At 45.5% G+C, this 24,898-nt stretch overlaps 3 protein-coding genes across 3 annotated transcripts in view; 1 reads left to right on the forward strand and 2 right to left on the reverse strand.

Annotated features, from left to right (window-relative positions):
• Nucleotides 1-677: 677 nt before the first annotated feature.
• slc2a9l1 (solute carrier family 2 member 9, like 1) lies at nucleotides 678-10,164 on the reverse strand (the record flags this gene model as incomplete). The annotated part of the gene is made up of 12 exons (XM_084172618.1): nucleotides 678-863; nucleotides 3,423-3,550; nucleotides 3,691-3,766; nucleotides 3,955-4,056; nucleotides 4,724-4,834; nucleotides 4,921-5,108; nucleotides 5,418-5,566; nucleotides 5,712-5,841; nucleotides 5,990-6,114; nucleotides 6,202-6,362; nucleotides 6,637-6,732; nucleotides 10,141-10,164. The coding sequence occupies 12 exons, from the start codon at nucleotides 10,162-10,164 to the stop codon at nucleotides 678-680; spliced, it is 1,476 nt and encodes a 491-aa protein (XP_084028744.1).
• Nucleotides 10,165-10,509: 345 nt separating this feature from the next.
• LOC311138770 (26S proteasome non-ATPase regulatory subunit 6-like) lies at nucleotides 10,510-15,512 on the forward strand. Its single transcript, XM_084173588.1, has 8 exons — nucleotides 10,510-10,791; nucleotides 13,014-13,219; nucleotides 13,495-13,640; nucleotides 13,895-14,114; nucleotides 14,407-14,515; nucleotides 14,663-14,831; nucleotides 15,049-15,126; nucleotides 15,215-15,512. The coding sequence occupies exons 1-8, from the start codon at nucleotides 10,647-10,649 to the stop codon at nucleotides 15,309-15,311; spliced, it is 1,170 nt and encodes a 389-aa protein (XP_084029714.1). The 5' UTR covers nucleotides 10,510-10,646; the 3' UTR covers nucleotides 15,312-15,512.
• Nucleotides 15,513-15,850: 338 nt separating this feature from the next.
• The window catches only part of atxn7 (ataxin 7), a 31,125-nt gene continuing 22,077 nt past the window's right edge, over nucleotides 15,851-24,898 (reverse strand). Inside the window, exons 6-13 of the mRNA XM_084173586.1 lie at nucleotides 23,068-23,332; nucleotides 22,351-22,631; nucleotides 22,042-22,124; nucleotides 21,622-21,890; nucleotides 21,335-21,533; nucleotides 20,954-21,075; nucleotides 18,920-19,976; nucleotides 15,851-18,707 (exon numbers count right to left, since the gene is read on the reverse strand). Of these exons, the coding sequence (XP_084029712.1) occupies nucleotides 18,690-18,707; nucleotides 18,920-19,976; nucleotides 20,954-21,075; nucleotides 21,335-21,533; nucleotides 21,622-21,890; nucleotides 22,042-22,124; nucleotides 22,351-22,631; nucleotides 23,068-23,332 (2,294 nt within the window). The 3' untranslated portion in view covers nucleotides 15,851-18,689. The remainder of the gene's footprint in view (nucleotides 18,708-18,919; nucleotides 19,977-20,953; nucleotides 21,076-21,334; nucleotides 21,534-21,621; nucleotides 21,891-22,041; nucleotides 22,125-22,350; nucleotides 22,632-23,067; nucleotides 23,333-24,898) is intronic.

The following is a 24,898-nucleotide window of genomic DNA, read 5'->3' on the forward strand; positions in this document are numbered from 1 at the left end:
GCCGATACACCATCTCACCCAGCCAAGATAATGTCAATCACTCCCCATTCCCGAATGGGAGCTGTGCACCTCGCGCGTTTAACTGCTAATGAAGACCCTGTGCCTGGCAGCCAGTGATAAGGGGGGGAGGAGGAGCCCCTCAAAAAGCCAGCAGGTCCAGGACCATACTGGAAAAGCCAATTCCATCAAAGACCCAGCCACATCATTATGGGAGCCAGTCCTCAAAGAGCCAGCTAAGAGGCTGTGGGAGTCCCCCACGTGGACCATGGGCATCAGTTAAGTGTACAGGGTTCTTACTAATGAGTCCGTAAGAAGTCAGATTTGGGGAGGATTTTATGTGGTGTATGAGATATGATGAAAGATAAAGAGAGTGCATTTTTGTCCTAGAAAATTCATAATATGAACCTTCTCAGGAAAACAGACCATCAGACCAGACCATATGGCTTGTAAACAAGGTTGGAAACAACACAAAAGTAAATGAAAGACTATTTGAAAAGTAATTTTATTATATTCAATAGGTCCCTAAAAGTCATTCAGATGCATAAAACTATTTTATATTGAATATGATATGGCTGTGAGTGCACATTGTATGAAGATATGATGGGCAATACTATAATACAAACTAAACAACTCAGACAGAGTAGGATAAATCTCAGTTAATTTGCTATCAACAGTTTTCATAACCTTGTCTCCAAGATCTTGTCATCTGAGAGGGGTTTTTCACACAGTGTGATGTTTTTAAACTCCTCTGAGATCTCCAGGAGGGTTTTCCCCTTGGTCTCCGGCAGGTAGAAGAAGATGTAGAGTGATGCCAACAGACACATGCAGGCGAACATCACAAAGCTGACCGATTTGAGCAGCTCCTGTGGTACAGAGAAGAGGCAGGCAGGTGAGTTCCTATAGTTACAATAACCAGGGGAACAACTTGGACAGTTGGCTGAGAGCCTGTGATTAAATAGTCCTGTCCTATTGTTCTACTCATGGCTATAGGAAACCTTTCTTGTTCAATTTTATATAATTCCACTTATGTCTAAATTAGAGCTCTGCTGTTTTACACAGACCGGCTGAGACAAAAGTAATACTGAGATGATAGAGAAAGGTTTTAATTGCAGAGTCTCAATGTAATGTTTAAAGTATGGAATAACTGTATTCCTGGTATCTCCGAGGTATCAAACTGTCATAGTGAAGAACAATGTGCTTTGTGCTCAGGAAATGTCATTGCATCTCAATTGGTAACTTTGAAAGAATTATAAAACTTTGCATGCGTTATAAAAAGCATTATAAACTGGGTGGTTTGAGCCCTGAATGCTGATTGACTGAAAGCTGTGGTATATCAGACCAAATATTTATTTTTACTGCTCTAATTACTTTGGTAACCAGTTTAAAATAGTAATAAGGCACCTCGGGGGGTTGTGATATATGACCTTCAGAAAGTATTCAGACCCCTTGACTTTATCCACATTTTGTTATGTTATAGCCTTATTCTAAAATTGATTACATTGTTTTTCTTCCTCATCAATCTACACACAATACCCCATAATGACAAAGCAAAAATACATTTTTAGAATTTTTATATTTAAAAAAATGAAATATCACATTTACATAAGTATTCAGACACTTTACTCAGTACTTTGTTGAACCACCTTAGGCAGCGATTACAGCCTCGAGTCTTCTTGGGTATGACACTACAAGCTTGGCACACCTGTATTTGGGGAGTTTCTCCCATTCTTCTCTGCAGATCCTCTCAAGCTCTGTCAGGTTGGATGGGGAGCGTTGCTGCACAGCTATTTTCAGGTCTCTCCAGAGATGTTCGATCGGGTTGAAGTCCGGGCTCTGGCTGGGCCACTCAAGGACATTCAGAGACTTGTTCCGAAGCCACTCCTGTGTTGTCTTGGCTGTGTGCTTAGGGTAGTTGTCTTGTTGGAAGGTGAACACTCGCCCCAGTCTGAGGTCTTGAGAACTCTGGAGCAGGTTTTCATCAAGGATCTCGCCGTACTTTGCTCCGTTCATCTTTGCCTCGATCCTGACTAGTCTCCCAGTCCCTGCCGCTGAAAAACATCCCCACAGCATGATGCTGCCACCATCATGCTTCACTGTAGGGATGGTGCCAGGTTTCCTCCAGACGTGACGATTGGCATTCAGGCCAAAGAGTTCAATCTTGGTTTCATCAGACCAGAGAATCTTGTTTCTCATGGTCTGAGAGTCTTTAGGTGCCTTTTGGCAAACTCCAAGCGGGCTGTCATGTGCCTTTTACTGAGGAGTGGCTTCCGTCTGGTCACTCTACCATAAAGGCCTGATTGGTGGAGTGCTGCAGAGATGGTTGTCCTTCTGGAAGGTTCTATCTCCACAGAGGAACTCTAGAGCTTTGTCAGAGTGACCTTCGGGTTCTTGGTCACCTCCCTGACCAAGACCCTTCTCCCCTGATTGCTCAGTTTGGCCGGGCGGCCAGCTCTAGGAAGAGTCTGGGTGGTTCCAAACTTCTTCCATTTAAGAATGATGGAGGCCACTGTGTTCTTGGGGACCTTCAATGCTGCAGACATTTTTTGGTACCCTTCCCCAGATCTGTGCCACGACACAATCCTGTCTCGGAGATCTACGGACAATTCATTTGACCTCATGGCTTGGTTTTTGCTCTGACATGCACTGTGCCTTTCCAAATCATGTCCAATCAATTGAATTTACCACAGGTGGACTCCAATCAAGCTGTAGAAACATCTCAAGGATGATCAATGGAAACAGGATGCATCTGAGCTCAATTTTTGAGTCTAATAGCAAAGGTTCTGAATACTTATGTAAATATGGTATTTCTGTTTTTTTATTTTTTTAAATAAATTAGCAAACATTTCTAGAAACCAGTTTTCACTTTGTCATTATGGGGTATTGTGTGTAGATTGCTAAGGATTTTTATTTATTTAATCCATTTTAGAATAAGGCTGTAACGTAACAAAATGTGCAAAAGTCAAGGGGTCTGAATACTTTCCGAAGGCACTGTACCACGGCTAAGGGCTGTATCCAGGCACTCCGAATTGCATCGTGCATAAGAACAGTCCTTAGCCGTGGTATATTGGCCATATACCACACCCCCTCTGGCCTTATGGCTTAATTATAAACTGGGTGGTTCGAGCCATGAATGCTGATTGGCTGACAGCCGTGGTATGTCAGACCGTATACCACAGGTATGACAAAACCATTTATTTTGACTGCTCTAATTACGTTGGTAACCAGTTTATAATAGCAATAAGGCACCTCGGGGGTTTGTGGTATATGGCCAATATGCTATGGCTAAGGGCTGTATCCAGGCACACCACTTTGCGTCGTGCATAAGAACAGCCCTTAGCTGTGGTATATTGGCCATATCCCACACCAACTCGTGCCTTATTGCTTAATTATACACTTAATTCCAAAATGGTCTATTGACTTACGATAAGAAAGGGGAAGACTAGTCCCAGCACAGCAAAGCCAAGCCAGCGAATGATTCCAGTGAAGACAAACGCTGCAGGCCGGCACGACTGGATAAAGATCTCATGTGTGAGAGACGGCAACACTCCAGCTAGGAATACCACAGGCAACAGGGAAGGACGCATCAGATCAATCATCATTGATGATCACAGCAATGTAATGTCAGTATTTTGTCTATACTTTGTTATAGTATTATTACTAACCCATACCGTAGTTTGATATTAAACATACCTGGTCCTCCTCCATAAAAAATGACAAAGAGGAATATCAAGCCAACAGTGCTGTATGGAACCCAGAAGCTGTAATCCTATAACAATATTGTTAGAACAGAATCAATTATATTTTATTGTATGTTTTACATGCACATGGAACTACCACCACTGTTGCTGGGATTTGGGACACATTATAATGTCATACACATCCATGTATCATCACTTAGGTCCTCTTACTGTATATTTGTCACAGTGCAGGAGAGTTGAAAGGTCACGGGCTCACCTTTAGATTGAGAGTGATGGTGATTAATATCATGATGGCAGACATGGCCCCAAAGCCCCCCCAGAGTAGCGCTCTCCTCCCCACACTCTCGATCAGCAGGCCCTGGGGATGAATGCACACAACAGAACTTATCCGGAACCTTCCCCATCCATCACTCCCTCCTTCCCGCAGCACAGGGGATGGCAGAGTCAGAGGAGCTCACACATGATTTATTGTTTAGGAGCTCAGGAGGGGCATTCACATCTTAGTGACAAATATGTTCAACCTGTAGCGGAGCTTCTGTACGGTAGGCACAGGGGGTGGATTCCTGCACGGGGACAGTGTTTCTTCCCCTATGGTCACTCTCCTACTGTTCACTGATTACTTTTGCTTATTAGTCCTTATCACGGTTGCCTAATGACCGCTTAACGAGTGACATTTTCACATTAATTAAAAAGGGCTCTACTTTAAACCTTTTTAGCCTAGGTACATAGTGACGACCATACATTGTAGAAGTTACAGAGTGTTATCGTAGTGTACCCCCTATAGTGTACCACCTATAGTGTAGCCCCTATAGTGTACCCCCTATAGTGTACCACCTATAGTGTAGCCCCTATAGTGTACCCCCTATAGTGTACCACCTATAGTGTAGCCCCTATAGTGTAGCCCCTATAGTGTACCACCTATAGTGTACCCCCTATAGATGTACCCCCTATAGTGTACCACCTATAGTGTAGCCCCTATAGTGTAGCCCCTATAGTGTAGCCCATGTTCCCCCAGCAGCACTCACACAGGTGATGGAGGTGAGGACCTCAGACACTCCAACGCCCAGAGTCACGTAGCGGATCATATCCAGAGGGATGCCTGCCTCCTTGAAGATGTCAAAGGAGAACACACTGATCTGAGGGTGAAGGGAAGAGGAGTAGGATGTAGAATGTACAGTTGTAGGTACAGTAGGAGATAAAGGACAGAGGGGGCTGTGCTTACTGCGGTGATGCCAGAGAACTGGATACAGCCGTACGCCACCACCATGGTGATGAGCTGCCATCGTACGCTCCTGTCTCTCAGCAGCTCCAGGAGACTCTTCGAGGCCTCGCCCTTTATGGCAGCCTGCTCCAACACCATCTCCGTCATCTCCAGCTTGTACTCACCCCCGCCCCACAGACTCTGCAGAGCTGGCACACCACACACACACACCAACACAGGGACAGATATTGTTTCTGAATAGGATACAACAAGTTAGTAAAATCTCTTCAGCTGTATAAACTTTGCACCAAGCTATACAGGCATTGGCCCATCTGTCAGCTATGTATAATAATACAGGTTTATGTATTTAGATGCAGTGTAATGTAGCACTGTACATCATGTCTACATTTGCACAGGACAGTACTCAATGTTCTGAGTATGATTGTTGCTACTTAGGATGGAAGCCCTTTGGACAGCAAGAATTTCAATCTCGGTGACTATGAGGAAACACAAACTACCTTTTTTGCATGCCTCTGCATTGCCTTTTTCTATCAATGAGTATCTTGGGGCCTCAGGAAAGAAGGGCAGTGTTAGCAGCTGTACCACAGAGAAACATGTTGGAACACACAGTAGGATGTTCCAGCTATCCTCTCGGCCAAGAATCCCCCTGAGAAAGTTGAGACAAAGCATCACGTCAGAGCATATTCAGGATGTCTGATTTGGCACACATTGATAACCATAAGTTGAATGTGATACTTGGTGTTTTAGCCTTTTTTTTTGTGAAATGTTGAAATTCAAAATGAGCACTGTACCTTAGTCCAACAAATTGTCCTGACAGTTTACCAATGGAGACGAAGGTAGCAGATGTTAGTGTTACCATGCCCCTTATCTTTTTGGGTGAACTCTCACCCAGGTATATTGCATGGATATTCGCTCCTAAACCTGAGATTCACAAACAAGAATAAAAAATCAATGCTATCAACACTGTAAGACATAAGGCCATTCCGTGATTCTATTTTACCATGGCTAAATTATCCATAGATTAAACTAATCTGCATGAAATTAAAGGTGCAATATTGCATAGGCCTACCTGCAGTGAATCCGTACAGAAACCGAGCGATCAGGATCATCTCAAAGGAGTTTGCCCCCCTACTGGTGAACATGATCAATGCAGCAACAATGCTGATCACATTGTTCCATATCATGGCTCTCTTTCTGAAAAAAAAATTAAGAAAAGTTTGAATGAAAAAGTCTATTAAACTTAAATTGAGGTAAATACAGATACAAATCAGTGCAACTCACCTGCCAAACCTCCCAGCAATGCACCTGACACTCATAGAGCCCAAGAGACCCCCCACAGCGTACATAGACACTATAGCTGACCAGAGGAGTTTGACTGTCGGTGCCGGTGGGGTTTCCTCATATCGCCCAATCCAACTGCTATTGATGAAGTTCCGGATGTACTGCAAGCAGACAGACATGGTTAAGGAAACAGACAGTCTACAAGCCTGGTGAAGTAGGCTAGGTGTTCATTTGAGCAGGATTGAATAAGCAGATTTAACTTGTGTGAGATGAAAACAAGATATTCATAAACCTTGAACACCATGTTATGTTTCCTAGGTATTTCTTGCCATGGGAAAAGTAGAGGGTCAATTCCACACTCATCCAAACATATTTAGTATCATGCTTTTTAATAAAAATGAGTGTGTGGAGAATCAATGTGCTGATGTCTCTTACTGGTGAAGGGGAACTGATGACAGTAACATGGAACCCATTTTGAAAAGATCCGCCAATACCCAAAATTATTATGAAGACTAGAGCATTACCACGGGTCTGGAATGGAGAACATAAACGGGGTAAACATTTTACAATGAAAGTTATAGGTCTACACATATTTAATGTCAATGAGGTATATAATCTCAATCAATAGTGGACGCTTTTTAAAAACATTGACACAGAGAAGGCATGGATAGCCTACTATGTAACCTCTCTTCAACATTGCTTCTCTGCCAAAAAAAACTGTAATATCTTATGTTTCACGGAGTCGTGGCTGAATGACAACAATGACAACATTCAGCTAGCAGGCTATACGCTACATCGGCAGGACAGAACGGCAGACTCGGGTAAGACGAGGGGTGGCGGTCTCTGTATTTTTGTAAACAACAGCTGGTGCACAAAATCAAATACTAAGGAAGTCTCAAGGTTTTGCTCGCCTGAGGTAGAGTATCTTATGATAAGCTGTAGACCACACTATTTACCAAGAGAGTTTTCATCTATACTTTTCATAGCTGTCTATTTACCACCACAAACCAATGCTGGCATTAAGATTGCACTGAATGAGTTGTACAAGGCCATTAATCAACAGGAAAACGCTCATCCAGATGCAGCGCTCCTAGTAGCAGGGGACTTTAATGCAGGGAAACTTAAATCCGTTCTACCTCATTTCTACCAGCATGTTAAATGTGCAACCAGAGGGGAAAAAACTCTAGACCACCTTTACTCCACACACAGAGACGCATACAAAGCTCTCCCTCGCCCTCCATTTGGCAAATCTGACCATAACTCTATCCTCCTGATTCCTGCTTATAAGCAAAAACTGAAGCAGGAAGCACCAGTGATTCGGCTAATAAAAAAGTGGTCAGATGACGCAGATGCTAAGCTACAGGACTGTTTTGCTAGCACAGACTGGAACATGTTCCGGGATTCTTCAGACAGCATTGAGGAGTACACCACATCAGTCACTGGCTTCATCAATAAGTGCATCGATGATGTCGTCCCCACAGTGACCGTACGTACATACCCCAACCAGAAGCCATGGATTACAGGAAACATCCGCACTGAGCTAAAGGGTAGAGCTGCCGCTTTCAAGGAACGGGACTCTAACCCGGACGCTTATAAGAAATCCCGCTATGACCTCCGACGAACCATCAAACAGGCAAAGAGTCAATACAGGTCTAAGATTGAATCATACTACACTGGCTCTGACGCTCGTCGGATGTGGCAGGGCTTGAAAACTATTACAGACTACAAAGGGAAGCACAGCCGCGAGCTGCCCAGTGACACAAGCCTACCAGACGAGCTAAACCACTTCTATGCTCGCTTCGAGGCAAGCAACACTGAAGCATGCATGAGAGCACCAGCTGTTCCGGACGACTATGTGATCACGCTCTCCGTAGCCGATGTGAGTAAGACTTTTAAGCAGGTCAACATTCACAAGGCCGCAGGGCCAGACGGATTACCAGGACGTGTACTCCGAGCATGTGCTGACCAACTGGCAAGTGTCTTCACTGACATTTTCAACATGTCCCTGACTGAGTCTGTAATACCAACATGTTTCAAGCAGACCACCATAGTCCCCGTGCCCAAGAACGCTAAGATAACCTGCCTAAATGACTACCGACCCGTGGCACTGACGTCTGTAGCCATGAAGTGCTTTGAAAGACTGGTCATGGCTCACATCAACAGCATAATCTCAGAAACCCTAGACCCACTCCAATTTGCATACCGCCCCAACAGATCCACAGATGATGCAATCTCTATCGCACTCCACACTGCCCTTTCCCACCTGGACAAGAGGAACACCTACGTGAGAATGCTATTCATTGACTACAGCTCAGCATTCAACACCATAGTGCCCTCAAAGCTCATCACTAAGCTAAGGATCCTGGGAATAAACACCTCCCTCTGCAACTGGATCCTGGACTTCCTGACGGGCCGCCCCCAGGTGGTAAGGGTAGGTAACAACACATCTGCCACACTGATCCTCAACACGGGGGCCCCTCAGGGGTGCGTGCTCAGTCCCCTCCTGTACTCTCTGTTCACCCATGACTGCATGGCCAGGCACGACTCCAACACCATCATTAAGTTTGCCGACGACACAACAGTGGTAGGCCTGATCACCGACAACGATGAGACAGCCTATAGGGAGGAGGTCAGAGATCTGGCCGTGTGGTGCCAGGACAACAACCTCTCCCTCAACGTGACCAAGACAAAGGAGATGATTGTGGACTACAGGAAAAAAAAGAGGACTGAGCACGCCCCCATTCTCATCGATGGGGCTGTAGTGGAACAGGTTGAGAGCTTCAAGTTCCTTGGTGTCCACATCACCAACGAACTATCATGGTCCAAACACACCAAGACAGTCGTGAAGAGGGCACGACAAAGCCTATTCCCCCTCAGGAGACTAAAAAGATTTGGCATGGGTCCTCAGATCCTCAAAAAATTCTACAGCTGCACCATCGAGAGCATCCTGACTGGTTGCATCACCGCCTGGTATGGCAACTGCTTGGCCTCTGACCGCAAGGCACTACAGAGGGTAGTGCGTACGGCCCAGTACATCACTGGGGCAAAGCTCCCTGCCATCCAGGACCTCTATACCAGGCGGTGTCAGAGGAAGGCCCTCAAAATTGTCAAAGACTCCAGTCACCCTAGTCATAGACTGTTCTCTCTGCTACCGCACGGCAAGCGGTACCGGAGTGCCAAGTCTAGGTCCAAAAGACTTCTCAACAGCTTCTACCCCCAAGCCATAAGACTCCTGAACAGCTAATCATGGCTACCCGGACTATTTGCACTGCCCCCCCACCCCATCCTTTTTACGCTGCTGCTACTCTGTTAAGTATTTATGCATAGTCACTTTAACTCTACCCACATGTACATATTACCTCAACTACCTCAACTAGCCGGTGCCCCCGCACATTGACTATGCAACGGTACCCCCCTGTATATATAGCCTCCCTACTGTCACTTTATTCTATTGTATATATAGCCTCCCTACTGTCACTTTATTTTTTACTTCTGCTCTTTTTTTCTCAACACTTTTTTGTTGTTGTTTTATTCTTACTTTTTTGTTTAAAATAAATGCACTGTTGGTTAAGGGCTGTAAGTAAGCATTTCACTGTAATGTCTGCACCTGTTGTATTCGGCGCATGTGACCAATAAAATTTGATTTGATTTGATTTGATTTCTGCCCTGTTTAGCTGAGTCATTGTGCTTATAGATTTGTGTCAAATTTTTACCTATTGTCATTTTATAACCCTTTCATACAGCAATTAATTATGTTATAGCTATAAACGTGTTTGTAATAAGAAGCTAATTTCTTTTTTTTTTTTTTTGTACATTTTTCAACAGTTACATTTTTGCTTATGTTACCTTTGGATCAAATAACAGGAAACTGTAACTAATAATTACTCATTCAGATATGAAAAAAGTATATACTTTTTTCAATAATAAAAATGTGCCTACCAGGTGCCTCAGCAAAGTCTCCATTCTGTATATCTTGAGCGTTCCATGTAACACAGTTATGTCTACATGTCCACCTCACAATTGCTCTGTTAGACATTTTCAGGAATAAGATTAATCTTTTACATCTCAGAGGGAGTTTACCTTTCTTTCAACCACTGAGTCACTGTCACTGACACAGTAGGCCTACTCGTCGCTGTAGAAAGTAAGAAAGCCTGTAAGCCATTTGGCAACATTTGTTTCATCTGAGTGAAATGTTGTGTACTTTGACGTGAGATAAATTGGCATACTTCGTGAGTTCGGCGGACATTCCCTTATTAGCCAGAGGAGGGCAGTACCATCTGATCTTGTCACCCCTGACGTACTCTTCTCATCTCGTTGGCGCCGTAGCGGAAGGAGCATACCAGTGTTTTCCGTAGTCATCGTTAGCTAGCAGAAGATACCTTCCCCGACCGTTGTTGTCCCAGATAAAATATATCTGTTATTTAGCCAAGTTTATATTTGCCAAAATGCCGTTGGAAAATCTGGAAGAAGAGGGTCTGCCTAAAAACCCTGATCTTAGGATAGCACAGCTGAAATTTTTGCTCACGATGGATGGTCACCGACAAGATGTTAAAGTGAAAACCGAGCTCATGGACTCAATAAAAGAAAACAGTGAGTAGCTAACGTTAGCCAGAAAGTGCCGGTACTGGCAAAGTAGCAAGCTACTGGCTTCTGCCAAGCTAATAAACCGAAAATAGTAACGTTAGCCATATATTTCGTTTACAACATAACTACGTGGCCTAGCAAGTCATGCTAGCTAGCGTATCCTAGTCTAGCTTGAAAACCAGTGCTGAAATTGCTAACGTTAGCTAGCTACTGTAGTTAGCTAACTCGCCTAGCACATCTTTGTCGGTAGTAGCGAGTAGAGTAGACTTGCTAACTAACGCGTTAAGATGGATAGCTAACTAGGTACACTACACTGAACAAAAATATAAACGCAACATGTAGTGTTGGTCCCATGTGTCATGAGCTGAAATAAAAGATCCCACATTTTCAATATGCACAAAATGTGTTAATCTACAATGTTGTGCACACATGTATTTACATCCCTGTTACAGATAATTTCTCCTTTGCCAAGATAATCCACCCACCTGACAGGTGTGGCATATCAAGAAGCTAATTAAACAGAATGATCATTACACAGGTGCACCTTGTACTGGGTACAATAAAAGGCCACTCTAAAATGTGCAGTTTTGTCACACAACACAATCCTACAGATGTCTCAAGTTTTGAGGGAGCGTGCAATTGGCATACTGACTGCAGGAATGTCAACCAGAGCTGTTGCCAGAAAATTGAATGTTAATTTCTCAAGAGAATTTGGCAGTACGTCTAACCGGCCTCACAACTGCAGACCACGCCAGCCCAGGACCTCCACATCCGGCTTCTTCACCTGCGGGATCGTCTGAGACCAGCCACCCTGACAGCTGATTAAACTTTGGGCTTGCACAACTGGTTAATTTCTGAACAAACTGTCAGAAACCGTCTCAGGGAAGCGCATCTGCGTGCTCGTTGTCCTCACCAGGGTCTTGACCTGACCACAGTTCGGCGTCGTAACCAACTTCAGTGGGCGAATGTTCACCTTCGATGGCCACTGGCAGGTTGGAGAAGTGTGCTCGTCACGGATGAATCCCTGTTTCAACTATACCGGGCAGATGACGTCATGTTGGCAAGTGGTTTGCTGATGTCAACGTTGTGAACAGAGTGCCCCATGGTGGGGTTATGGTATGGGCAGGCATAAGCTACGGACAATGAAGGCAATTTGAATGCACAGAGATACTGTGACGAGATCCTGAGGCCCATTGTCGTGCCATTCATCCTCCACCATCACCTCATGTTTCAGCATGATAATGCACGGCCACATGTCGCAAGGATCTGTACACAATTCCTGGAAGCTGAAAATGTCCCAGTTCTTCCATGGCCTGCATACTCACCAGACATGTCACCACCCATTGAGCATGTTTGGGATGCTCTGGGTCGACGTGTACGACAGCGTGTTCCAGTTCACGCCAATATCCAGCAACTTGTCACACTCCTCCTCAATGGCGGTGCAAACATTCCATGAGGCATTTGCATGAGGCAAATGGTGGTCATTCCCAGTCGTGGAATCCATAGATTAGGGCCTAATGAATTTCTTTCAATTGACTAATTTCCTTATGTATTGTAACTCAGTAAAATCTTTGTAATTGTTGCATATTGCATTTAATATTTTTGTTCAGTGTAGTTAGCATCACTGTCAGACATAAACCTTGCCAGAAGATACCGAACCTACCGTTACGTTTGTTTACACTGAGCTGCACTGGGGTCGGAACGCAATAATTTTTACATTAAGACACCGTGGAGCCAGCACGAGATATGGGTCGTAAAACATACCTCAATGGCGGGATGGGATATGCCACTGTACTTCAGATTTTACCTTTATCCACACTGCTCCATTAAGAAGATTGAAATACTGATAGTTTTCCAGGAAAACTGCAATTTTTGCCCTCATGCTAGCTAGCAGTATGGAGTACAGTGGCATATCACATCCCGGCATTGAGGTATGTTTTCCGACCCATGATTGCGTTCCGACCCCAGTGCAGCTCAGTGTAAACAAGCTAACGGTAGGGTCGGTATCTTCTGGCAAACATAAACCTATCCATATCAAACTGCTACTTAGTCAGTTAGCTAGTAGCTAACTAGTTAGATACTCAATAAATGAAATTAGCTAGCTAACCAGACACATATTGAAGAAAAATTGCTAGCTAGCTAGAATGTTGCCAAAGGTTACAACTGTCAAGTTGAAGCTAGCTAGCTAGTCACTAACGTGGTAGCTGACGAATTGTCTCTTGTTACAGATATGGCACCTTACTACGAGAGCCTGTGTAAAGACCTGAAGTGGCAGCTTGACACAGACCTGCTGAGTAAGATGAAGAAGGCCAACGAGGACGAGCTGAAACGCCTGGATGACGTCCTGGAAGATGCCGAGAAGAACCTTGGGGAGAGTGAAATTCGAGATGCAATGATGGCTAGAGCTGAATATCTCATCAGAATTGGGAATAAGGTGCTTTTGCATTCATAAGCTGTTAGATTCAGAGCAGAGGCCAATGAATCAGAAGTCATGTTAAATGTTATCAGTCGTAGTGCCATGGTTGGACGGTGGACCTTATACAATATACACACAGTATCACACTATACATACACAGTAACTGCAAGAATCTGCCCCAGAAAACCCCATTCCGACTTAGCCATGCATGTAGGTCATTAGCTTCACCAAATAACCCATGAACTTCACATCACCCGTATCATATGTGTTTTCCTTGCTGTGTAATTCCACAGGAGGAAGCGTTGACTGCCTTCAGGAAGACCTTTGATAAGACTGTGGCCCTGGGACATCGACTAGACATTGTGTTCTACCTGCTAAGGATTGGACTGTTCTACATGGACAGTGACCTCATCACGCGTAACACTGAGAAAGCCAAAAGGTAGTTTGGCTAAAAGGCACTGCTTCTCTCTGCATTCAATACTCTATGATGACATGCCATTAAAGGCCTTCACTAACTATTTAAAGTCTCATATTTGTGGTAACTGGCACGGTTTCGATTTCATAGCAGCCAGCAACATTTTGCCCGCCATGCCATTGTATTGACTCTTATTTATTGTAAGCCGTTGTTTTTCTATATTCTCGTATTTTGTAAGCATCATCATTTCAATGTTCTACTTGTTTGTGTCTGCACAGCCTTATTGAGGAGGGGGGTGACTGGGACAGGAGGAACCGTCTCAAGGTGTACCAGGGCTTGTACTGTGTGGCCATCCGCGACTTTAAACAGGCTGCTGAGCTCTTCCTGGACACAGTGTCCACCTTCACCTCCTACGAGCTCATGGACTACAAGACCTTTGTCACATACACCGTCTACGTCTGCATGATTGCCCAGAAGAGGCCTGACCTCAGAGAAAAGGTTGGTAGCAGGAGAGGAAGATTCTGGAGCCACGTGGTGTTGTCGTCAACAGGGCATTCATGTGCTTACGTAATTCTAGAGTTGGTAGTTTTGCAGACTTTGTACTTACCCTGACAGACGCTAAGACACGTATGGTTGCAGAGAAACAGAATTTGTTTAGACAATACTTTCTACATGTCAGAACATGTACATTTAAACTTGTTTTGACAAGTGAGGACACATGTTTTATACAGCTGGCAGATTTCCAGTTCTGTCATGACTATCTCCTGTTGACTGTGTTGTTCTCCCTCAGGTGATAAAGGGAGCAGAGATCCTGGAGGTGCTGCACAGTCTCCCTGCTGTCCGCCAGTACCTCTTCTCACTCTATGAGTGTCGCTATTCCGTTTTCTTCCAGTCACTGGGTGAGACACCCCTTTTGCTCTCCCCTCATTTAGTCTTGTAAAAAGTAAAGCTGAAGAATGAATGTCCGCAGCCAGTGAGTGCACATGCATGTTTCACTATCCCCCATTCCTTATTTGTAAACCAGTTTCTCTGTCCCCTCTTTGCAGCCACAGTGGAGCAGGATATGAAGAAGGACTGGCTGTTTGCCCCTCATTACCGTTACTATGTGAGGGAGATGCGTATCCATGCCTACAGCCAGCTCCTGGAGTCCTACCGCTCACTCACCCTGGGCTACATGGCTGAGGCCTTTGGAGTCAGCACAGAGTTCATTGACCAGTGAGTCTCACGTCTAACTCTTGTTCCATACCCACAATGCCGATTAGTGCTCCATTGTCTTACGTCAGACAGCGAGACGACTTCATCTGCACTGATGGTTGACGACTGCGAGTCGTGTAGGAATGTCGCCACCTTTCAGAAGACAATTGGTGCGCTTGATTACACCGCTACAGAAAAGGTACTGTGATAACTTAATTTGTTTTTCCTTCGCTCTCAGGGAACTCTCACGATTCATAGCTGCTGGTCGCCTCCATTGCAAAATCGACAAAGTAAACGAGATTGTGGAAACAAACAGGTAAGAATTACATTCCCACATACATGTAAAACAATTGGTTTCTTTATTCGAAGTGGCAGAGCTCAGTGTTGTATTTTCTTTCCTCCAGACCTGATAGTAAGAACTGGCAGTACCAGGAGACCATCAAGAAAGGGGACCTGCTGCTCAACCGTGTCCAGAAGCTGTCTCGAGTTATCAACATGTAAAATGGATGGCAGTGTTACCATTGTTCTTTGGGTGGGAGAGCTGGATTTTTCTGTTGTACCAGTATCCAAACCAATAGTGTCTGAAGAAGTGACCCTTATATTGTGTATATACAATTCTTTTCGGTGACTTCGGTTTCCTTTGATACAGACTTGAATGAAAGAGTTAACGATTTTACAGAAATAAAATCAGTAAAGAAGCGGCGCAAGTTTCTGTTTAAATAGCTGTATAAATAATTTTTTATTTACAGAAACCTGTTACAAAACAAATAGAATATACAATCTTTTCTTTAAATATTAAGTAAATCTAACCTACAATGTTTGTTCATGAATTACATAGCAGCCAATACACAAGTCCAGCTGATCAAATGATTCTGATAATGTATACAAAAAAAAAACTACACGCTCTTACGTACTGAGGATATTTTCCTTCCACAAGCTGTGTTGTCTCACTTTCACATTCCAAGTCTGTGGTACTTGACAAAAACATCTTTGCAAAGTTTCCATCACATAAAAACAAGGTTAGCGTTTTCAGTGGGAGGTTGAGGGTAAACAAAACACTTTACTGAACCTGTTACAAGCAATTCATAACCGACCAGGGAGCTTAAACACCCCCTGGTCTGCACCATTTTCAGACGTCTCATCTGGAAAACGTTGATAAATCAGAAGGACAAAACTTAAGTGTTTCATACCAGCTAGCTGACAAGGTTTTTTTCTTTATTTTACCACATTTAGGGTTCATAGGCAGATTTTAAAAGCTAGCTCCTAAAACACAACAGTCAAGGTAAAACAAATTAAAAAAGCTCTGTCCTCAAGCAGTCAGTGTGAAACAAATTCAGGCACTTTCTTATTTCAACATTTTGAAAAGCTGCAAACTAAGAATTTCCTTAAAATGCTGTGCTTCAAATTATGTTTGGCAACAATGACGCAAGCAGATGCACTGTTTGAAGTGTTCCATCTACATTGCTTTAAATGATTGCTTAAGTCCCTTCAGCCTTAAAGGAAAGTGTTTCAATGATGAAATGTTATTAGGTCTACATCTACAGAGGCTGTGTTTACACAGGCAGCCCAATTGGTTTTTTTTCACTAATTGGTCTTTTGACTAGATCAGCGCTGAAAAATATCTGATGTGAAAATATATGTGATTGGTCAAAAGATCAATTATTGGGGGAAAAAGATCAGAATTGGGCTGCCTGTGCGAATGCAGCCAAAGTAAATGAGTGAATCCATGGAAATCGCTTAGACAACGGGCACAGCTTTCAGCCTGCGGGGCATTTCGGAATCAGGCTATTTGGGTCACAAAATGATCATTTCTTTTTTTGATTCAGAGGCAACTTGAAAATAGTAAAGAGCACAAGTGACACCTTGGAGAGTTAAAACAAAAAGCATTGTCTATCACACAAACACATGCTACAGTGGAAACACCACCTTTTAATGGATCCCAGTACATGATTCATGAGATGCTTCAACCTCTAGTTATAGGCCTATTGCGTTATAGACTTGGCAGTGAACCACTTCAAATAAGTTATGTTCTTAAACTTATTTAAATTCCTAAATAAATAATCTTAATTGTACCAAAAAATTGTGTAAGAAAATGCCTGTGCAAAAATACATATTTCAATATGTACAATTCGTTAACAAAATATGTATTCTGAAATTGGGATACTTCGATGTTTGTTCAATACATACAAGAAAAAGTGAAAGTAAGAAAAAACACAACTTCTCAAATACTATCGCTGCCTGACATCAGTGGAGTTTACGAAATGTACAGAGTTACAAAAAAGTAATAACTTACTCTGAAACCATCTCCATGAATCTCGCACCCCCCAAAAAACACAACTTGCTCCCAAAGAGCATCATCTCAGAGACAGAGGGAAGTATTGCCAGTTTAAGACTTCATGCTTGACGAAGGACATACAAGTGTGATGTCAGTCATTACAAACCCCTCTACTCACAAACATGGTATTGTGACATTACTGAAGGTACCGGTATGGAAACTAATAGCCATAGCTGGGATAGTGGTTACAAACTATGGTGGGAGAAACAGATGGCTGCCTTTGGCTAGAGTTTGGGGCAAATAAGCACAACTTAAATGTCCTAAAGCAAGTAGTGGGTCTGTATTTGTTTAGTGCTGTTCACAGTTAGGGCTAGGTCTACTGTGGCTGTTCATTAGTCAAATTAAAATATTGTAGGAATTACAACAGAGCTTGGGACTATAAGGTTCTCTGAATTTTTGTCAATTTAGTTATTGACATAGCCTTGTTCTGTTCAATGTTCTACCTATATAGTACTCTAAATTTCAAAATAATACAATATAAAAACTGCTGACACCATTCAAACCAATGAGGGTTCAGAACTTTAAAGCCAATTATCTCAATCATCTTTTTGCAGATAGAACCTTATAGTCCCAAGCTCTCGACTTGTCTTTCAAGAGCAGTAGTCCCTCTTTCACAACCATTCAATCAAATTGTCACATCAAGCATACTTTTTCACATATGCATGCACAATTGACCATTTCCACATAGACTTTTGTAGTTAAATTCAGTGAAAACATGATAAGAAATAAAAAAGTAACACTTGCATAATTGTTTGGGTCATGTATGGAACTCATAGAATTGACTGGATCTGCTCCTCATGTCGTTCATCTCTGGCTACTGTACATAACATGGCGGTATGTACGCACACGCCACAATGATTAAAACCAACCGACAAAATGTAGTGAAAGGATCAAAACAAACAAAAACAATGTGATTGTGTTTGAAGTTTTGTAACTAACAGTTTTTCCTCTTCCTGCCCGCTCCGTTCAAGGCTTCTGAGTTCAGGCGTGCAGGTGTAATTTTGAATTTCCAGTAGTCCAGTAGAATCTGACGTGACAAAGTCATATACACACACACACACACACACACACACACACGGAAGAGATCGCCAGAAACCAACAGATTGCGGCTTGTTGGCTCTCCAGTCACTCCCAGCGGCTCTGCATCATGATAGAGGTGCCATGGCTGTTGTGCCAGCCCTTCACCCTCCCTCCGTATCTCTGGAACTTCAACATGAGGTCAAAGGGCAGGAAGGCTGCAACTCCCTCCTCTCCTCCCCATAGGAAGACCTACCTCAGGACAACACTGACAGACAGGGTGCCAGGTGTGACCCACCCCAGGTGCTAACGCCTGCCACCTCCACACGGCACCCACACATGGCTTTAGGAGAAATAGTTCCACTATAGACAACAACATCACGGGGTTGTCCAGATCACATCCACCCTGAGGATCGTGGGAAGCTGAGAGTAAGGCATTAGAAGGCCTCGTGCAGTCCAGAGCAGTGTACAGGTTACACCCTTATCATCCGCCCCTAAGTTCCATACAGAGGACCCAGCCACCGCTGTCAGGGGCGGGCCTTTGGCTGAGGGGAGAAAGAGAGTGGCAAGGTTTTTAAATGATAGATTACATTGGAGATTTTTAGTTTATGTTTTGTCTAATGTCAATATATGTACATATGTTGAAGTCAAATAAGTCCTGACTGCAAAGTGAATTTCCCAACAGATAAAGAGATAAACTGGGTGATGATAGGGAGCGTTAGCAGCCAGTGTGTGAGGCTGTGGGGGTCCAACCCACCTGATGGATGAGGGAGTTGTTGGGGAGCCCTTGGGCTCCTGGGATTGTGCGTCCATGTTTGCCGTGGATGTTGTTGATGGCTGGAGACTTGGCCACTTTGGGCCTGCCCGGCCCACCTCCACTGTTGATGGAGCTGGCAGCGGGGGAGCCCTTGCGTTTCTTCCCCTCCAGGCGGCCATCAGTGTGGGCATGGCTGAAGCTGCTGTGGTGCTCTGAGGCCTGGTGGACAAAGGGACCCAGGGAGAGGGTGGAGTCACTGCTGTTCATCACCACACTCATCCTCTTGATGGACTCGGCTGGGCTGCCCGAGGGGGGGCCTCTGACCCCAGGCCCCGACACTCCCGCTGGCCCCGAGGGCTCTGCCTTCAAACTGAGGGAGTTGGTCCTGGCGTTGGGGCCACAGTTAAGTCCCACACTGTGGAGGCCGCTGTGAGACGAGGAGGAGGGGACTAGCGAGGCGTGGTGGGACGTGCTCCCTGAGCTGCCGCTGTTCACCATGCAGTTCTTCTTGAAGGAGGAAGGGGTGGGGTTGGAGGAGGAAGAGGACTCTGAGGAGTAGGTGGTAGCGTGAGACGATGTGAGGAGGGAGCTGTTCTTCTTCTTCTTCCCCGAGCTGAGGCTAGTGCTGCTGCTGCCTCCACTGCTGCCCCCACTGGTGGAGTTGGTTATGGCGGCTGTGGAAGAAGACTCCCGGGGTCTGAAGGACTTGCCGCTGGATCTGGACTTGAGTGGTCGTCCTGAAGCCAGGGTGGGGACCGAGGAGTGGGCTGAAGGCATCTGGGGCGACGAAGACACTTGTCTGGCCTGTGCTGCGCTGCAGGCAGGGTGGTTGGCCGTGCCATGGGGGGAGGCACGGGCATTTAAGGTGGTCCCGTACGAGAGAACAGACTTGCTGTCGTAGGACTGAGTGTGGGGGGGCGGAGGGGGTGCAGAGGAGGGGCTGAGGAAGTCTGAGGCAGGGGCGCTACCGTGGGATGAGGACAGGGAGTTTGTGCTTGTCCTGTGGGCCGGAGCAGAGGAAGAAGAGGAGGAGTTCTCCAAGGCCAAAGGGATTTTCCTATAACACAAACAGACCACCATGAGCATCCCCATCAGTAACATTTACACATACAGAAGTGTCAGCACAGGACAGTGCTGGATAGAAACTGGAACTGCTTTACACATAGAGAGGAGTCAGCACAGGACAGTCCTGGATAGAAACTGGAACTGCTTTACACAGAGAGGAGTCAGCACAGGACAGTCCTGGATAGAAACTGGAACTGCTTTACACAGAGAGGAGTCAGCACAGGACAGTCCTGGATAGAAACTGGAACTGCTTTACACACACAGAGAGGAGTCAGCACAGGACAGTCCTGGATAGAAACTGGAACTGCTTTATACATAGAGAGGAGTTAGCACAGGACAGTCCTGGATAGAAACTGGAACTGCTTTACACAGAGAGGAGTCAGCACAGGACAGTCCTGGATAGAAACTGGAACTGCTTTACACAGAGAGGAGTCAGCACAGGACAGTCCTGGATAGAAACTGGAACTGCTTTACACAGAGAGGAGTCAGCACAGGACAGTCCTGGAGAGACACAGGGTATAATACAAAGCAGGATCAATGAGTTAGCCAGCCTAAATGTTCTGAAATATCTTTCAAACAAATAAAAGTTAAGCTTGAAATGGGCATGTTCTCATTGACTCAACAACCAAAAACAAATATCTAAGTTCAGCTTACTTAATGAACCAGAAAATCAATAGTTATTTATGTTTGTTCATCAAAGTTAGCTGGCTAACTCATTGATCCTGCTTTGTAGTATACCCCTCTGGTGTCCCAGGTCTGAATCAGTCCCTAATTAGGAGAGGATGAAAATCAGAAGTGTTCTGGCCCTCCAGGAATGGAGATAAATAGCCTAATGGTGTCCCATTTAGCACTAGATCTCCCTTCACCACCCTGCAACACTATTGCTCCCTGCCTCAGTGATTTTGTAATAGGTTTGTGAATTAGGTAGGTATTATGGAACTCTGGTCTAATGAATGTACACAGACTTACTTCCACATCTGAGTATTGACGTGCTTGTCCATCATGGCAGTAAGAGCACATCGCATTCGATCCCAGCGCCGGTCAAACGAGTAGCAGCTACTCCCAAACAGTCGACTTCCAAAGGTACAGTACTGATCAGCAGGGAGGGAAACTGTTAACACAATGACACACTAACAAGCCAAAACACACACACACTGCACGGTACAAGCTGCCACTCAATGGAGGTTGGTACTGTTTATAGGGCCCATAAAAACAGGTTGAAGACTGATTATTCGCGCATCTGGCTATGCTGTTGTTTCATTGTTGCTGTGATGTGAATTTAAGGGCTCAATAAATGTAGAGCATATTCCTGTAAGAGTCAAATATAAAGTGAACTTGTGGTGGACTTACAGCTGCCGGCCGTGGTTGGTAACCTGAATAGTGACAGTCCAGTTTGTCTGTGCCTTCCTCCCTTTCCTCATTCTCCCCCTCGTCACTGGACAGGCGGGAGACCCCGTCGGGGGTGGGCGTAGAGTGGTGGGGCGACTCGTGGACCGACGAGGGGTCTCCCGGGGTACCCCCACCTCCGTGAGAGATACTGCTGTTCAGTCTGAGAGCAGTGGAAACACAGTGATTTAGGAACACACATCAGGGATGCAGGTACTGGCTGTACCCAGGAAGAGCACAGAGTGACTCACCGTGGAAGACCAGGATTTTGAGGTTTTGGTTTGCCGAGCGCCAAAGGCTTGGTGGCGTCGGCAGCTCCATTGCCTTGAGCGACCTGGTGGGTGTCGTGGTGGGGGATGAGTCGTGAGGGGGAGGGGTGGGGGTCCCTGAGAGGGGGGATCTGCTGGGGGTGGGGGTGTTGCAGGTCCCGTTCCCGCGCTTTGCTCTTGTGCTCGGCCAACAATGTGTCAAATCGCTTCCTCCGGCCCAGCACTGCCCTCCGCTGGCTTAGGGAATGTGTCTGAGGGAGGGAGAAGGCCAAAGGGTATGTTAGGTCAGGATGAGCTGCACACAGAGTCTGGAGGCTGCTTAAAGACCTAGGAAATGTGACAAGGAATATTTCCTAACCACACAGAACAGAAAGAAGGGGGGCAGAAGAGAGGGCTTGGTACCTTGCATGTTAGGGATCGTGTGCATGGCTTCCGAGCTGTCATATCCAGGACCCCACAGTGGATATCTGGATTAAACTCACGTTCTGATGGAAGAGAGAACAGGAGGAGTAAGGAAGAGAGAGAGAACAGGAGGAGTAAGGAAGAGAGAGCGCGGTAGCAGAAAAACATAGTATTCAGTTAGTGGCATTTCTGGGATAAAATCAGCAGATGTTTTACTGTATGGCTATGACATGTCAGTACTTGAATAAATGACTGAGGTTATAATAATCTATTGCAGCAAACAGACAATCCCCCATCATCTCCTCTCACCTGACAGTCTCTTGTGGAGGTGTTGTCTGCTACTGGCGCTGGTGTCCTGCTTCTTGTCCAGGGCAGAAAGGGAGATGTGGCCCTTGCCATTGGGGATCTGGCCGGGGGCCAGCGAGGGAGCCTTTGGTATGGAGGGAAAGTTAAGGCCTGACTTCAGGGGTGACGAGGAGCTCACAGTGCTGCTGGAGGACGACGACGAGGTGGCCGAGGGAGCCTGCACCAGCTTGGCCCACACATCCACCTTCAGACGCATCTTCTCCACTTTGACCGCAGGGGTCAGGCTGGAAGAGAGGGATGGACAGAGGAGGAGAAAGTGAGGGATGGCGTGAGGAGGGAGCTAATTTATCTATAGCAGCAAATCATCAAAGACCTCAAAGAAATCGTTTCATTTCAACAGAACAGGTTTAGGTAAAGTTTGAAATATGTTTAAATCCCCAAGCAGAAAGCCAACATGTTTTGAGTGGTTGCAAATGGAGTTTGATAAAGGATCTCTTTTTAACACTCTTTAAGGGGCTCATTTAGTTGGAGGGTAGAACGGGGAGACTTCAGTCAGAGCTAGACTTCTGAGAAGCAGCGAGAGGAGGACTTGAAGAGAGAGAAGTAACAGAGGATCAAAACTAACGTAATGCAGGGCTATCAGAGGCGGGGGGCTGAAGTTCAACATGACAACACGTTTTACTGGGGTTCAGCAGTATGGCTAGGTTAGACATGGCTTACATTTTGTCATTGAGCAGCCGGAAGGGAGGGAAGTGAGGTCTCTGCTGGATGCCTGGCAGCTTCTCTTTGGCTGGTTTGAGGATTTTGGAGTTGGACGAGGCGCTGGTCCCACTGGAGGAGCGGCCCATGGCCCCTCCACTGACACCCCCTGCCCCGGGACCAGTCCCAGTCCCACTGCCCTTGCTCCGAGACAGAGCGGACAGGGAGAAGGCTGAGGAGGGGGCCGAGGTGGAGGGGGGATTGCTGGCCGAGCTGTGTCTTCTCTCTAGGGGTCAGGGGAAAAGCAGGTTAGGGATGAACTACAGTCCACACAGAGACATGACCAACAAGCATCGACACAGGCACATAAATCAGAAGGTAGTAGCTAGAAACAACAGGCCTTTGGACAGGTACATTTTTGTAATAAATGTGCATGGAATCAATGTGTGAATAAACACTTCTATAAGTGGGCAAAAATGTACTAAACACAAAGTCAAAAACAGGCAGCTTCAAAAACAAAGACTAGAAAGCCTTGCTGATCCAGGCCAATTCACCTGAAATAAAAATACGGGTCAAGAGCTTGATTTCCTGTCTGAAACTGAATGGAACGGTTAGCCTTACTATAACAACTGATAAAAGACAATACTGACACCAGAGAAGAAAAAATATACAACTATGAGGAAAAAACAAGAGCTGCTAAACAGGACAAAGGGCAAATCCGCATTGCAGTATTTAGCCTAAACAGTTATTTCTAATGTTTCTAGTGCTCACTCCACACACCACAAACGAACACAAGCTGAACAAGCACACACACACACACAAGAGAAAGTGAAAGTAAAGCAGACAGAAAGACAGAGAATGAAAGTTATACAGCAAGAGAGGAAGAAAGAGGAAGAGAGCATGTGAGAGAAAGCGAGAGGTATAGCTCTTCTGGCCGAAGCAACTGAATGCCGTTCCAGTCCTGAGAGGGTTAATCTGACCATTTTACAGCCAGATAACAGAGACACTGACTGCACTACCTCCTCCCAACCAGCAGAGCAGCATCTTCTATCCATGGAGAAAATTGTGTGTGTCAGAGAGAGCGAGCGAGAGAGACAGACGTCAAGACAGACAAACAGACAATCAGTGAATGAGAGGAAACAGTGAGAGAGGGCAGATAATAAGAGAATGGAGCGAGAGCATGAGAGCGATAGATAAAGAGAGCAGATCAGAGCAGGATTAGTGAAAAATTGTCTGCCTGGCTGGCTAGTGGTGGTGTGGGGAGTTAAAACGAAACTCCAACTAACCTTCTGCTAAGCCCATGCAGGTCTGGGCTGCATGCCAAGGCTGTCTCAGTGGGAGAGCAGCAGTAGAGCAGGGTAGAATGCACAGCTGCCACGCCCAGCCCCACACCACCCCAGCTAGCTAACAGAGCAACATCTCCAGGCCCTTTCCTCTCCCTCCTCACCCAGACTAAACCAGCCCAGCCTATGTGCTATGACAAAGCCCCTCCCTGAGCCAAGCTGGAGCTTCACACCTCTTCCACCCTCCTACCCATGACCCACTGCCTTCCTGCTAACAGGCTAGCACCCAACAGCCTCTCGCCAACCTCCCCCAACCTATAGATGCCACTCAGTCCATGCCAGACGTCGCTGCATAACCCACACTCAAGCGCAAGCAGGCTTCCCCAGCGTGACGTTCCCACAACGCCTGCCAAATGCTGAGAGCCAGCCAGCCAGTAAGAGAGGTCCTGGCAGACCAATAGAACAGGAAAACAGAGACGGAGGAGAGGAGCAGCATTACAGTCTATTCTCACACTGGCAAATAAACAGTAGTCTCTCTAGAGGGCTGGGGAATCCCTGCAGGAGACAGG

This window comes from Coregonus lavaretus, assembly GCF_964263955.1.
Source record: "Coregonus lavaretus genome assembly, chromosome: 12".
NCBI classification, from domain to species: Eukaryota; Metazoa; Chordata; class Actinopteri; order Salmoniformes; family Salmonidae; genus Coregonus; species Coregonus lavaretus.

Coding starts and splice junctions, on each gene's coding strand:
- LOC311138770 (XM_084173588.1), top strand. CDS start 10,647: ATGCCGTTGGAAAATCTGGAAGAAGAGGGTCTGCCTAAAAACCCTGAT. Junction 10,792..13,013: donor GGACTCAATAAAAGAAAACA/GTGAGTAGCTAA, acceptor CTCTTGTTACAG/ATATGGCACCTTACTACGAG. Junction 13,220..13,494: donor TCATCAGAATTGGGAATAAG/GTGCTTTTGCAT, acceptor GTAATTCCACAG/GAGGAAGCGTTGACTGCCTT.